We start from the raw sequence: 15,825 nt of genomic DNA, 5'->3' as shown, positions 1-15,825 counted from the left end.
TTCTTGCTTCAACAAAGCAATAAACAATATATCTTCAAATTTAAAAATATATCGTTCACGTTTTCAATTTTATAAGATAAAATTTTAACTATAAATTGATTCTTAATTTTTAGTTATTTTTATTTTGTCACCATAAATTATATAATATTAATTACCCAATCAATTTCAAAATTTTTGACTATTGTTTTCATCTAATATTAATTACCCAATAAATTTTGACTATTTAGCTTGATTAAGAAAAATCAAAGATAAATAGTCTCATATTTTTATTTCAAAACACTTTTGTTAACTCATAGAAAAATATTTTCTTTCTAAAATATGATATTCTTTGTTTGTTTCTTGTGTTATGTAATAATTTTATTAAATGATAATGTTTAATATATATTAAACTCTAATTGTGATAGATTATTGGTAAAATAATAATTGAGTAACATTTATAAATATGAAAAAGTACAAATGTAATTAATAACTAATAATTATTGGAGATAGAATATAGTTAGAATATTCTTTTTACAGAAAATAAAAAAAAAACCATTGAAATAAATGTTATTTCATTTTTTTTTATAAAAGTGAACTCTGAAAAATAAAAATGAAACCAATCTTAAGAGATGCCCTAAATCCATGAGTCTTTTTTTAATAAGAAAAATATATTTCAACAATATGTTGGAAGCTGAAGTAATATAAATAGTATCTCCTAACGAGAATTGAACTCAAATGGTGATATGTCTACTAGACAGATTTTTACTGCTAAACCAACATATAGTTGGTTCCATGAATCTCTTCAATCTTATTTTCCATATACAAAAAGAAAATAAATAATTTTAAAACTAACTCATGCACATTCGTGAATGTTTATTTTACGATAGATATATAGATATTTCTAAACACAACAATTTAGTAGTTGCATTTGTATTACTTTAGTGTATCGTTGAGACCATATATTGTATTACTGGATCATGTGATATATTTTTCTTATTAGATATGTGTTGGATGAGTTATGTAATTATAAATATGATTAGATCTATGTATTGATATGCTATATTGGGTCAAATTACATTTTGGGGCAAATTTAAAATCAGTTAAATAAGTGACCAGCTTGCAAATTTAATATTGTATTTAATAGATTGATATGGGGAGATTGTAACCTTAAAATATTTAATAGTTGTAAGTATTTCTTTTATATACTTAAAATTGATAGCACTGTTTTAAAAATTATAAAGAAAGATGGTTATTTAGGAGTGAATCTGGTGCATCATATGCAAAATCTTTCATTTCATCAGTTAAAGAATATTAAGGAGTATGTTCTGAATAAGATAGATAATTAATGATAATTTTAAATAGATAGTTATTAATTTATTATTAAGGCAATGGCAGGAGTTTGTAAATATTTAGATGAATTAAAGGGTATTTAAAAAATATACTTCAACTTTAATAAGACAGATTTTTTTTCCAGTAAATTGAAATATATTGTCAACAAAATAGAGAAATATCTTCCAAATTTGAAAATAAAAACTACATATTAATAAATTAAAAAAAACTAGGAAAACATTACTCAATATGTCGGAGTGTAATAGGTGATTAGGTGGATAAACAAATGTCATAATAATAATAATCTGACTGACTATAAAAAGGACCATTTGTCTAATAAATTTATTTCTTTCCCCAAAAATATATATATTCCCATTAAAGCAGTCAGTAAAGTATTCGACTGATTGTTCCGTTGCCGAAATCGTGGATAATCAATAAAAAGAAATTAAAAAATAAAAGTAAAAAAAATCGGAGAAACCCTAAAACCCTTTCACGTCTTCACTCTCTCCACTGCAGAAGCCGACACCAACCAAAAGCAGGCAGAGAAGAGAGGAAGAAGAAGATAGCGAAAATGAGCAGCAACCATTGCTTACACCTCTCCCCCAATCACTCCTCCATCTTCACCTCCTCCAAGCTCTCCAACCCCAGACTCCTCTCCCGCTCCGCCATCAACTACAGAGCCAAACCCAGACTTCCCTCCTCCACCTTCCTCCTCCCATGCCTCAATCGAAAAGCCTCCTCCGTCGTCACCCGCGTCCTCAACTCATCCACCCCCGACGAAAAGACCCAACCTTTCTCCCCGGAGATCGTCGGGAAGCGCACCGATCTGAAGAAAATCATGATCCTCGGCGCGGGCCCGATCGTAATCGGACAAGCCTGCGAGTTCGATTACTCGGGAACCCAAGCTTGCAAAGCCCTAAGAGAAGAAGGGTACGAAGTCATTCTCATCAACTCCAATCCCGCCACCATCATGACCGACCCGGAAACAGCTAACCGCACTTACATCGCCCCCATGACTCCCGACCTCGTCGAGCAGGTCATCGCCAAGGAGAGGCCCGACGCTCTCTTACCGACCATGGGCGGCCAGACAGCGTTAAACCTCGCGGTTGCTTTAGCAGAGAGCGGGGCCCTGGAGAGATACGGCGTCGAGCTGATCGGAGCCAAGCTTGATGCCATCAAGAAGGCGGAGGATCGCGAGCTGTTCAAGGAGGCGATGAAGAGCATCGGGCTAAAGACTCCGCCTTCCGGGATTGGCAACACTCTCGACGAGTGTTTCGACATCGCCGAGAGGATCGGCGAGTTCCCTTTGATTATCAGGCCCGCGTTTACCTTAGGTGGGACAGGTGGCGGCATTGCGTATAACCGAGAGGAGTTTGAGTCCATCTGTAAAGCCGGTTTGGCCGCGAGCGTGACGAGTCAGGTTCTTGTGGAGAAGTCTTTGCTTGGTTGGAAAGAGTATGAGCTTGAGGTCATGAGAGACTTGGCTGACAATGTTGTTATTATATGCTCCATTGAGAATATTGACCCTATGGGTGTGCACACTGGTGACTCCATCACCGTGGCGCCTGCGCAGACCCTGACGGATAGGGAGTACCAGAGGCTGAGGGATTACTCCATTGCGATTATTAGGGAGATTGGTGTTGAGTGCGGTGGGTCTAACGTGCAGTTTGCTGTGAACCCTGCTGATGGTGAAGTGATGATCATTGAGATGAACCCTAGGGTCTCGAGGTCCTCTGCTCTTGCTTCCAAGGCTACAGGGTTCCCCATTGCTAAGATGGCGGCGAAGCTGTCTGTTGGGTATACGTTGGATCAGATTCCTAATGACATCACTAGGAAAACGCCTGCGAGTTTTGAGCCTTCCATCGATTATGTTGTCACAAAGGTTTGCTGTCTCTTTCTTGTGCTTGCTTTTGGCTGTTTCTATGTTTGCGTAATGAGAGATGCTCTTTACTTTGAAGATTTACACCGTAATTATCCAGTTCAAAGTCAATACTTATTTTATTTCTTTCTTTAGCTGTTTCTATGTTGCGTTATGAGATGCTCTGGACTTTGAAGTTTTATTCAATAATATCCAGTTCAAAGTTAATAATTATTTTGCTCGGTTCTTTTTTTGGTCTGTTTCTTTGTAATGCAGATTCCTAGATTTGCATTTGAGAAGTTTCCAGGATCTCAACCCTTGCTGACGACACAGATGAAGTCTGTTGGGGAATCCATGGCTCTAGGTCGCACATTCCAAGAATCATTCCAGAAAGCTCTGAGGTCTCTTGAGACGGGATTCTCAGGATGGGGCTGTGCAAAGATTAAAGAGCTAAACTGGGACTGGGATCAGCTAAAATACAGCCTTAGAGTTCCAAATCCGGACAGGATCCATGCCATATACGCTGCCATGAAGAAGGGTATGAAGGTTGATGAAATCCATGAGTTGAGCATGGTAGACAAGTGGTTCCTGACCCAGCTTAAAGAGCTCGTGGACGTGGAACAGTATCTAATGTCTGGACCACCCTTGTCGGAGATCACAAAGGAAGACCTCTACGAAGTCAAGAAGCGAGGGTTTAGTGATAAGCAAATAGCCTTTGCTACAAAGGCAACAGAGGAAGAAGTCCGTACCAAGAGGATCTCTCTAGGAGTTGTTCCATCTTACAAGAGAGTGGATACATGTGCAGCAGAGTTTGAAGCGCACACACCTTACATGTACTCGTCGTATGATTTTGAGTGCGAGTCAGCACCAAACACCAAGAAGAAGGTTTTGATTTTGGGCGGAGGGCCAAACCGTATTGGCCAAGGGATTGAATTTGATTACTGCTGTTGCCACACATCTTTTGCCTTACAGGTCTGTTAGATGATCGATCTAAGCGTCCTGTTTTGCTGGAAATTACTTACAGATTATTTTAAACTTTTTAATTGCAGGATGCTGGATATGAGACTATCATGTTGAACTCAAATCCTGAGACGGTATCAACCGATTATGATACAAGCGACAGGCTCTACTTTGAACCCCTCACGATCGAGGACGTTCTCAATGTTATTGACCTTGAGAAACCTGATGGCATAATTGTGCAGTTCGGTGGTCAAACGCCTCTGAAGCTTGCTCTCCCAATCAAAAACTATCTGGACAAGCACAAGCCCATGAGCTTGAGTGGTGAGGGGCCCGTTCGCATCTGGGGTACGTCCCCTGACTCCATTGACGCTGCTGAAGACAGAGAGAGGTTCAATGCGATTCTCAACGAGCTGAAAATTGAGCAGCCCAAGGGAGGCATTGCGAAGAGCGAATCTGATGCATTAGCCATTGCAAAGGAGATAGGCTACCCGGTTGTGGTGAGGCCTTCTTATGTTCTTGGTGGACGAGCAATGGAGATTGTGTATGATGACAGTAAACTTATAACCTATTTGGAGAATGCTGTTGAAGTTGACCCAGAGAGACCTGTTTTGGTAGATAGGTATCTCTCTGATGCCATTGAGATCGATGTTGATACTCTCACTGATTCCTATGGAAACGTTGTGATTGGTGGGATCATGGAGCATATCGAGCAAGCTGGTGTGCACTCTGGTGACTCTGCTTGTATGCTTCCAACGCAGACCATCCCTTCTTCTTGTTTGGAAACGATCAGGTCATGGACCACCAAGTTGGCGAAGAAGCTAAATGTTTGTGGGCTGATGAACTGTCAGTACGCAATCACATCATCTGGAGATGTGTTCTTGCTTGAAGCCAATCCACGAGCTTCACGTACTGTCCCTTTTGTCTCAAAGGCCATTGGACACCCTCTTGCCAAGTATGCAGCTCTGGTCATGTCCGGAAAATCACTCAAAGATCTCAACTTTGAAGAAGAAGTCATCCCTAAACACATCTCTGTGAAAGAAGCTGTGTTCCCATTCGAGAAGTTCCAAGGTTGTGATGTGATACTCGGGCCAGAGATGAGAAGCACGGGGGAAGTGATGAGCATCAGTTCCGAGTTCCCAAGCGCCTTTGCGATGGCTCAGATCGCTGCAGGTCAGAAGCTGCCTTTAACAGGCACAGTCTTCCTTAGCTTAAACGATATGACCAAACCTCACCTGGAGAAAATCGCGGTGTCCTTCCTCGACCTCGGGTTCAAGATCGTTGCTACCTCGGGGACAGCTCATTTCCTGGAACTGAAAGGCATTCCTGTGGAGAGAGTGTTGAAGTTGCATGAAGGAAGGCCACATGCTGCTGATATGGTGGCTAATGGTCAGATTCATCTGATGTTGATCACAAGCTCAGGCGATGCTCTTGATCAGAAGGATGGGAGGCAGCTGAGACAAATGGCTTTAGCCTACAAGGTCCCGGTTATCACCACTGTGGCTGGAGCATTGGCCACTGCTGAGGGAATCAAGAGCTTGAAGTCAAGTGCTATTAAAATGACTGCTCTTCAGGACTTCTTTGAGGTTAAGAATGAATCTTCTTTGCTCGTCTGAGTTGAGTTTTTTATTTCTATGTTTGATCGTTTGTGTGTGGAACCATTGCGATTTCAGTTAAATGTTTAACGGATTTTGTTTACTTATGAGCATTTCTATGAATAATCTTCAAAGGTTAATTTGTGAAACGCTATGGTAGGTGTCATTTGTTAGTCAGCTTCGTCCTTGTGACATGCAGGTCTTTGTTTTTATCAGATTCATCTCAAATTCAATAATGCTGCACGAAATATATTCGTTGAATATGTAAAATTTGTTAAACATTTAGTTTGAATTCGTTGCCAACAAGAGTCGCATTTTCTGTAGGCTCACGCCATTTTAGTTTATTACAGAACACAAGGACATAATGCTCGTACCCATCAAGGCTTTAAACTTGTGTATTGTTGCATCAATTTGCTTAATGGCTGCAGTTGAATGAACATAAACCATTTTGGTTATCACACAACACAAGTTAAGAGAAACGAGTTATTTAATTAATGACAGAATCAAACAGACTGACAAATTTTACATCTGAAAGTCTTAACCATCCATCACAAACACAAACCCTTTCCTCACTCTCACTCGAATTCAAAAAGACAGAAGCAAATTACAAAATAAAACTTCGCTCACTTTCCGGGAACGAAGTTGGTGGCGAAGGCCCAAGCGTTGTTGTTGACTGGATCAGCCAAATGGTCAGCAAGGTTCTCCAACGGTCCCTTACCTGTGACAATGGCTTGAACAAAGAATCCAAACATAGAGAACATAGCCAATCTTCCGTTCTTGATCTCCTTCACCTTCAACTCGGCGAAAGCCTCTGGATCGGTAGCAAGACCCAATGGGTCGAAGCTGCCACCTGGGTAAAGCAAGTCCTCTGCTTCTCCCAATGGTCCCTCTCCGGCGACTCTGTAACCCTCAACAGCTCCCATGAGAATCACCTGAGTGGCCCAAATAGCTAAGATGCTCTGAGCGTGGACCAAGCTCGGGTTGCCCAAGTAGTCAAGTCCTCCTTCGCTGAAGATCTGTGAACCGGCCTTGAACCAAACCGCCTCTCCGAACTTGACTCCGTTCCTGGCCAACAACTCCGGGAAGACACAGCCTAGGGCTCCAAGCATGGCCCATCTGCAGTGGATAACTTCTAGCTCACGGTTCCTTGCGAATGTCTCGGGATCGGCTGAGAGGCCGGCGGTGTCCCATCCGTAGTCTCCTGGGAACTCTCCGGTAAGGTAGCTCGGTGGCTCGCCAGAGAAAGGACCCAAGTACTTGACTCTTTCGGAACCGTACCATGGGCTGCCTGATGGTCCTTTTGGCTTGGCGACGGTCTTCCTCATTGTCACACGGCCGCTTCCAAGGACTTCTGATGCTGCAGGAGAAAGCTTCACGGCCTTTCCGGCGAAGGCAGGGGAGGAGAGAGCCATTGTTGAAGAGGCCATTGACGTTTTTTTTTTTTTTTTTTTTTTGGTGACTAACTTGTGAGTGAGAGTGATTGAAAACGTTAGGATATGTTTGGATTAAATAGAGATATTGTGAGTAAGGTTTGTTATCTGTGAAGTAATATTTATCTCTTTACTCATTGGGTATTGAGATTCTTGTTTATCGTTTTATTGATCTTATGTGGCAGCCTCTCTAGTCCACTAGATTTTGCTTTGATTCTTTCATATCGCAGCCAAAACATTTTTAGACCACAAGTTGTATGAGTTGTCGTATACTTTATAACGGTAACACTACTACCATTGGGACTTTGCAAAAATAACTTCAGTTTGTGTGAATTATTAACACCGATATTTCAATTGTAAGTCCTTGACTTTTACCAATTTACAGCGTCCAGAAGCATCGTTTCCGTTGATACATTATTCAGTTACCTGAAAATTCTAATGGATATCTTGAAACTCTTGGATCTTTTAATGTTCTATCGAAATGTAAAGACCAAAGAAATACTAATATGTTCGAGTATCAAATGTCGACCAATAATTCTTCAAAACCTTGAAGTATCTTCGGCATGATTGTTTTTTTTTTTTTGAACACAACTTAATTTCATTAAACTTCAATGTTTTTGGGTACAACCGTACTACTAGAGGGAATCAAACATCCTCTTTGATTATAAGCATAAACTACATAAGCAAACAAAGCTAAAATAGATAGGTATTCGTAAGAAGATGACAACGAATTCAAAGCAAAGCTTGAATGCGTAGATAAAAGCTTCACGACAAAGTCGGACAACTGAAAGTTAGTCACAAGTAACGTTGAAACCCAGTTTTCACCAACGAGATAAATCGAAGTAGTCTCGCTTGCATCTTCGGCATAATTGTTCACACCAATATTTATACATAAAAGGTATATACATATCTTGAAATGACTAATGATATTTACACTTTCGACAAATCCTAGAGATCTATGTGGTGCTTTTGTTGACGACGCATCTGCACAAACGACAAATAGACATTTAGTTCAAAAAATTGATTCTCACATAACATAGGTAATTATAAAAGCAATTACTTTTTTAACACCTCTCAAAAGCGCGTTATTGAGTAGATCATGCTCCAAGTCAATTTTGAATGTTTCCATTGCACTATTAAAATCTTCCATGAGCATCAAACATTACTCTTGCTGGAAAAAAACAAAGAAGTGAGTTGTCATACATATGAAATTATACATTTCTCATTTTCAAATGCACTAACTTTGAGTAAAAACTGTGGTTTAAGTCATTTTCAAGACAATATTGATACGGTTTCATAGTATTATAATTCCTCTTTTAAGAATTACAATGTTGTTACACAACTTTCATGTTTAGTGTAACGTGTTACGATATATAATTACATGTTATAATGTTTAATGAATACTTCACTTAAAAGTTTTATTGCATCATGGTATTTGTGCAATATTGTATATCAGTCTAAGTTTACCTCATTGATGTTTGTTTTTTTCTCTTATTTTAAAAGCAAAATCATTTTTTATTTATTCATCATTTTTTTCTTTTTCTGCCTCACTGAATGTCTTGCTATTTCAAAAATATGATACAACTAGACTCTACTCGATACAAAGGTGGAAACTGATTGATACTTATTCAACTACTTTCCAAGTTACTCCCCCATTGGAATTACTCATCCTTCTTTGCCACAACCTCAGATTTCTCCTCAGCCATTTCCCAAGATTTTTCGTAAGCCGTTTCCTCAGCTTTAGATTTCTTCTCCTCTGCTAGAACTTTGTTGTATGTATACCCAATTAACAACATATCCTTCACGTTTTTGGGAGAGAACTCTTTCACCTTCAAGTGGCCCTGTAGAAGAACCACCAACCCAAGACCACACCTATGACAATAATGTCTAGTTGGTTGAAAGCTTCTTGGTCAGGAGCAGGTGACAGAAGAGGAGAAACCCTTACTGCTACATTTCTGAGCCAAACTAATTTTCTACCAATTCATAGCCTAACAGCTCATGCTGTGCGTCTTAGCAGATGAGAGACAATTTGAGTAGCAACATTTGTTTTTTCGCCTGCTTCCAAGACTACTGGATTCAGAGCCAGTGTGTTACTGAGGTCTCTGAACCTAGTGTGCCAGGTAAAGCACCATCAACCACTGCTTTGCTTAACTACTCAGAGAAGAGTAGATAAAGCTCAAACTCTTATGTCTTGACTCAACAACCATCATATGGCCTCTAATAGCGACCTCTGCTTCATTGGAGACCTCGACTGCTTTTGACACGTCAGATCTCAGTTCTTCCTGATGAGATGAAGATAATTTCCTCAAATTCAACAATCTTCTTGCTCCAAACATAACTTCTGGGATGACAGGATTTGGGTTTGGAAATTAGGGTTCTTCTTTTCCTGCAAATGTGCTTTGTATTGCGAGTCTACTGTTTTGGTTTGATTAAAATTTGAAATCAATCAAACCCTCGGTTTCCATAAATCGAACCTACTTGAAACCTCTCCCTAATAACCACCCTTCCAGTACGTAATATTTTAGTTAGCAAACAAAACAAAATGAGTGAAAATTATAACGATATTTTTTTCTATAAAAATTTGGCTGATCATAATTTTATTGTAATAATGATGAAGAAGACACAATCTTGGAGGTAACTAAGATTTTCTTCTAATTTTATTTTAAATATACGATATTCAATATAATATATATAATTTTCAAACTTTATATAATTTTATAAACTCAATCCCACCTACAAAATATTAAACTTTCAAAATAATCAATAAATTATAAACGAAAATATTATGGTATTTTTTAAGGTAGTATTAAAAATGGTATCCAAGTTATAGTAATTCAAGCAATTCTACTTTTTCCATTTTAGATTTGTAGTTTTTCCTGTGTGTGCTTTATTATTATTTTCAAATTACTTGCTTCACATTTTCTAGTAACAATAAGGCCGTTTTATTAAACTAATCCAATGTTAAATAATTTTCTTCATCCATTACTTTTTAATGATATATTTCCATAATAATATTTTAATTAAAATGGATTAGAAAAAATACTACATAGTAAAGAAATGTAATAAGATGATGAAGCTTGATTTGTTTTTGATCAAACACATATAGAGATCACTTACAGTAACAATAATAATAATCTATTTTTGTGACCAAACACAAAAATATATATCAAACATGTGTTTGATTTTTGCTAATTTATTATAAATAATTTTTTTTTTAAATTAGGATTAAAAAAATGAAAATGTTCAATTTTATAATTATTTAGAATTAAAAAAAATAAAATTACTACCAAATACTCTTTTACATTTTTTAATGATTTTAGGAAAGAAAAATTACTATCATAAAATCTCATAAAATTATCTTCTTTTTAGAATTTCAGAAAATTAAATTACTATCAAAATAGTAATTTATAGTTACTATTAAAAAATTAAATTACAATTTTTACAATTTGTATCACTACTATTTTTACAATTTTTTTTAATTAAATAATTTTTAGTATCATGTTTATCAAATAACTTTTCATAATTCTCTTTTGGTTAGGGGCTTTAACCATATGTGGACTCCATTTTATGCTAACACTCATACACTAACCTTATGAAAAGCTGTTAATAAAATATATAACATTCATTATTTCGTCTTCTTTTGATGAATATCTCAACACCGGATGTGATAATGGTATTATTTCTTTTGTGAATGTATTAATGTAATGTTTTTGAGGTTTTCTGCATGTGCTGAGATAAATATCTTGCTTTTACTTTATCTACTCTTTTTTCATTCGTCTGTCTCTCTAGCCAAGTGTCGTCATTTAATCTTATAAATTGTTATATGAAAGATTCAATAACAATGTGATGATATACATGTGGTATTTCATAAGTGATTCTCTCAGGATTTCAACAAGATAGAGAGATCAAGCCTTATACGTGTCATTTTATGAATGGATGCTTAACCATCTCCTCAAACGTTACAAGATTTTTTACAACGGACCCACAGTTACCACGTAAGCGAACAAAAAATCTAAGCACCAGAAAAATATGTCAACAGCCAATAGAAACACCAGACACTGATATTCTAAGATAAGATATTATTCTGACATTATATTATATGCTCTCCAGTTTAAAAAGTAAAACATTTTTTTAACACTGTTTAATTCAAACATTTCCTGGACAAAGTTCCGAGAGTACAAACTCAAAACAGGAGTAACAGACACTCACCAGTAGGTGATATAAGTAAAGCTCAACCAAGCAAAAAACAACAATCCATATTAGAAAAAGATCCAACCAACATACTGGATAAGTGTGTGTGGTACGTAGGAGATACTATGTTTCATACTGCACAGTGGACTTCAGGCACTCAAAGGCAACCCCCCCTCCCAAAGCAATTAAGATATGGGCTCATCTTACTGGAGTTCCACTTGATCTCAGGCATACGCAAGGACTCAGTCTGGTCGCTGGGCTTGTAGGTCATCCCAAAGAGACTGATGAATTCACTCGAAACTTGATCAATCTCACCGTCTCTCATGTAAAGGTTGAAGTTGATCTGACTCAGCCTCTGCCTGATATTGTTGAATTTGAAAGGCAGAGTGGAGAAGTGGTTGAGGTCTCTGTCCATTACCCGTGGGTTCCTCCTACTTGTTCATACTGCCATGAACTTGGTCACATTGTTAGAAACTGCTTAACTTATACCCCTCCTCCTAAAGAAACCCCTCCTTCAAATGATATCCCATCCTCATCCTCCTCTGTCCCGTCTCCTATCCCTAAAACTACCCCTAACCCAGCTCTAAACCTCACAAAAACTTCCCAAAATTTGGCCAAACCCCCTATCTCTAAGCCTGTAACCTTCTCCCAACCTCAACCAGAAATTCCTTTCATTGTCGTGGGTCCTTCTAAATCTTCTACCCGCTGGGCTCTCAAGAAAAACAAAACCCCTCAAAAAACCCAAAACCAGAACCTTCATCCTTTTACTGCTCTCTCTTCTTTAGCTGCCCTGCCTCTTCTACCCAATTCCTTTTCTTCTCCTGACCCTCCACCTCGACCTTCTCTAAAAAGATCCCGCTCCTCTCCAACCCTCTCTCCACCCCTCTCGCTAAAACCCAATCCTTTCGCTCCACCAGATCTCCTATCTGTCCCTGGCCCCCTTTCGCTTTCCACAAACCCCCCCCCCCCCCCACTAACTCTATGTTTTTAACACCTGACCCTTCCCCTGGCCCTGTGAACTCCTCTAACCTTTTGTTTGGCTCTTTGGGATCCCCTCCTTCTGAGGGTCCTACTTTTGCTTCTTAATGAGTGTTAAACTCTCTTTTTGGAATGTTCGTGGTCTAAATGACCCGGCAAAACATAACCCCTTTATAGACTGGCTTTCTTCTCATAAACCTCTTTTTGTTGCCCTTTTAGAAACTCATGTAAAAGAACCTTTTCTAAACCCTCTTATCTCATTACTCTGCCCGGGATGGAATCACTTTTCAAATCACCTATCAGACCCTGATGGCCGTATAATCTTGATATGGAGAGACCCATTGAAAGTAAGAATCCTTAGGCAGTCCAGGCAATGCATCACTTGTGTCATCACCCTACCAAACCAACCTGCTCTTTACTACTCTGCGGTGTATGCATCGAACTTTAGTGAGGATCGATCAGACCTCTGGGTGGAACTGCTTCAAACTCATAGTGATTATGATCTTGATAATAATTGTTGGATTGTGGGAGGTGATCTCAACCAAATCATGTATCACTATGAGCATTCTAGTCCTGAAGTCTGCTACGCTGATTCCCTGATGTATGAGCTCCAAAACTGTCTTTCTCAGGCTGGCCTGTTCGATCTTCGATACTTGGGTACTTGCCATACATGGACTAATAAGCAACCTACTGATCCTATTGCTAAGAAGCTTGATAGGTTGCTAATAAACTCCCCTCTGATCTCTGCCCTGCCCCAAGCCGTTGCTTCATTCCATCCTACCTTAACCTCTGATCATACCCCTTGTATCCTTGACCTAGCCTTTACCCTCCCTAAAGTTGGAACCTATCCCTACAAATTCCAAAACTACCTAACCAAGCACCCTAAGTTCGCCGAGGTGATTCGAGAAGCCTGGTTTCATGCTGGAAGTCTGTGCCAAACATTAACACAACTGTGTTGGAAGCTCAAGCAAATAAAGAGAGACTTAAAACTATTAAACAGAGAGAACTACTCACAGATTCAGGAGAGGGTTAATGACACTTACAGTTTGCTTAAACATGTGCAGGTAAGGGCGTTGGCTGATCCAACTCCTCAGACTTTCCAAGAAGAAAGAGACCTCCATCAAAAATGGTTGTTCCTGCGTGAAATAGAAGAAGCTTACTTTAGGCAAAAGTCAAGGATAAACTGGTTGACAGAGGGGGATTTGAACACTTCGTACTTCCATCGCATATGTCAAGTTAGAGCTTCCATTAACGCTATCCGTGCGTTCCTCACTGATGCGGGAGACTGGATCTATGATCCAATGGAGATGAGTATGCATGCTCTGGCCCATTTTCAATCCGTCTTGGCCCCCATGGTTCTCTTTCGCTCCCCTACCTCTACTGACGCCCGTTGGTTTCATGAGCTGCAAACTTATCGTGTATCAAGTGACCAAGCTCTGTTGATGGAGACCGTCCCTTCCTCTGACGAGATCAGGTCCCTCATGTTCAAATTGAACCCCAACAAATCCCCTGGTCCTGATGGGCTTACTTCGGGCTTCTTTAAAGCGGCGTGGGAAGTGCTAGGCGATGAAGTGATAGGAGCTGTAAAACACTTTTTTTGTCTCCGGGTTTCTCCCTGCAACGGCTAACGCAACAATCTTGACTTTAGTTCCAAAGTTTCCGGGAGCAACAAAAATAACTGAGTTCAGACCCATCGCCTGCTTAAACACTATCTACAAGCTGATTTCAAGATTACTAGTGCGTAGACTCAAGCCAATATTGCAACAATTAATTCTCCCCTCGCAGACTGCTTTTGTAAAAAGGCGATTAATCGTAGAGAACTTGGTACTAGCTAGTGAGCTTGTTAATGGCTACCACAAGAACAAAGGGAGTAAGAGAATTACCATTAAAGTCGATATTGCAAAGGCATTTGACACCCTCTCTTGGGACTTTCTCTTCGCGTGTTTGGAAGGATTGCACATGCCCGCTCAGTTTCTCAGAAGACTTAAAGCCTGCATTTGTACACCCAGCTTCATGTTAGGGTATAATGGCACAGTGAACGGGTATTTTAAAGGCAAAAGGGGGCTGCGGCAGGGAGATCCTATGTCTCCCTATCTCTTTGTTATTGCAATGAACTGCTTATCTCACATGCTAAACAAAGTGGCAGAGCAAAATCGAATGGGATATCATGCTAAGTGCAGAAAGACAAAGTTAACGCACCTTTCTTTTGCAGATGATCTTTTAATTTTCACAGATGGCTCGATCGAATCTGTGCAGTGTGTTCTCCAAGTACTTCGTGACTTCGAAGAAAGATCAGGCCTGGTTGTAAGCATGCAGAAGACAAGTTTTTTTTGCTTCAGGGCTTTCTGATGAAGAAGTCAGTACCATTCAAGCCTCGACAGGTATGGTTTGTGGGACCTTACCGGTGCGCTATCTAGGTGTGCCTCTGTGCTCAAAGAAGCTCTCTCTGACCAATTGTGAGCCACTACTCCAACAAATAAAAGCAAAGTTCTCCTCTTGGTCTGTCAAGTCTCTATCCTTCTCGGGGCGGCACCTACTAATCAAAACCGTAATAGCAGGGATTAATACTTTCTGGTGTTCGGCTTTTATCTTGCCAAAAGCGTGTATTGTAAAAATTAACTCTATGTGCAGTACCTTTTTGTGGAAGGGAGATGTTGAGAACCATAATTCAGCAAGAGTTGCTTGGAGTACTGCCGTGTTGACTAAAGAGCAGGGAGGACTTGGGATAAAGGATTTACAGACCTGGAATCTTGCATGCTGTTTACGGCTGATATGGCTTTTGTTCTTCAGACCAGACTCTGTCTGGATAACGTGGTTCAAGGAGGTTGTGCTTCAAGGCTCTATACATAACTACTGGTCCACAAACCCAAAGACTTCCTTCTCCTGGCTTTCAAACAAACTTCTTAAGCTCAAGAGTGTGGTGTTTCCACTCATCCGACTTCAGATCCAGAATGGGCGATCGGGGCGGTTTTGGTTTGACAACTGGAGTCCTTTTGGCTCTCTTGACACTTACCTAGGGGCCTTGGTTTCAAGACTAGGCATCAACCGTAACGCCACTGTTGCTTCTCTGAACAGGAACGGATCCTGGCTCCTCCCAAACGCAAGATCTGAAGAGCAACTGAACCTCCTGGCATTCATCACAACTGTCCAACTTAACTCTCAACCGGACTACTACGAGTGGGTAATTGAAGGGAAAGTCAGTGAAGAATTCAAAACAGGGGAGGTTTATCACTACCTGAGAGGTGAATTCCCAGCTGTCCCTTGGACAAAAGCGGTCTGGCCCTCTAAAAGCATTCCTCGACAAAACTTCCATTGCTGGTTAACGACACTAGACCGATTGCCAACTCGTGATCGAATGATTGGATGGGGTCTACCAGTAAGCCCTCTCTGCCTCTTATGTAACTCTAGCGCTGAATCACGCAATCACCTCTATTGGGAATGTAGCTTCTCATTTGATCTATGGAACCGAGTTGCGCTGAGATGTGGCATATCTCCTTCTCGTGACTAG

General features: G+C 39.7%; 3 protein-coding genes across 3 annotated transcripts; 2 read left to right on the top strand and 1 right to left on the bottom strand.

Annotated features, from left to right (window-relative positions):
- Positions 1 to 1,798: 1,798 nt before the first annotated feature.
- On the top strand, positions 1,799 to 5,891 carry LOC103840449 (carbamoyl-phosphate synthase large chain, chloroplastic). Its single transcript, XM_009116957.3, has 3 exons — positions 1,799 to 3,190; positions 3,443 to 4,138; positions 4,216 to 5,891. Exons 1-3 carry the CDS (start codon positions 1,880 to 1,882, stop codon positions 5,737 to 5,739), a joined length of 3,531 nt encoding a protein of 1,176 aa, XP_009115205.1. The 5' UTR covers positions 1,799 to 1,879; the 3' UTR covers positions 5,740 to 5,891.
- Positions 5,892 to 6,187: 296 nt separating this feature from the next.
- On the bottom strand, positions 6,188 to 7,220 carry LOC103840451 (chlorophyll a-b binding protein 1, chloroplastic). Its single transcript, XM_018654823.2, has one exon. It carries the CDS (start codon positions 7,143 to 7,145, stop codon positions 6,342 to 6,344), a length of 804 nt encoding a protein of 267 aa, XP_018510339.2. The 5' UTR covers positions 7,146 to 7,220; the 3' UTR covers positions 6,188 to 6,341.
- A 2,536-nt stretch (positions 7,221 to 9,756) lies between these two features.
- On the top strand, positions 9,757 to 15,825 carry LOC108869676. The gene is made up of 5 exons (XM_033278464.1): positions 9,757 to 9,782; positions 11,457 to 12,274; positions 12,537 to 13,900; positions 14,103 to 14,621; positions 14,965 to 15,825. Exons 1-5 carry the CDS (start codon positions 9,757 to 9,759, stop codon positions 15,823 to 15,825), a joined length of 3,588 nt encoding a protein of 1,195 aa, XP_033134355.1.

Source organism: Brassica rapa, chromosome A09 (genome assembly GCF_000309985.2).
Source record: "Brassica rapa cultivar Chiifu-401-42 chromosome A09, CAAS_Brap_v3.01, whole genome shotgun sequence".
Classification (NCBI taxonomy): Eukaryota; Viridiplantae; Streptophyta; class Magnoliopsida; order Brassicales; family Brassicaceae; genus Brassica; species Brassica rapa.
The sequence above is the reverse complement of the archived record's forward strand: the minus strand, read 5'-3'. Positions and strand labels throughout refer to the sequence as shown.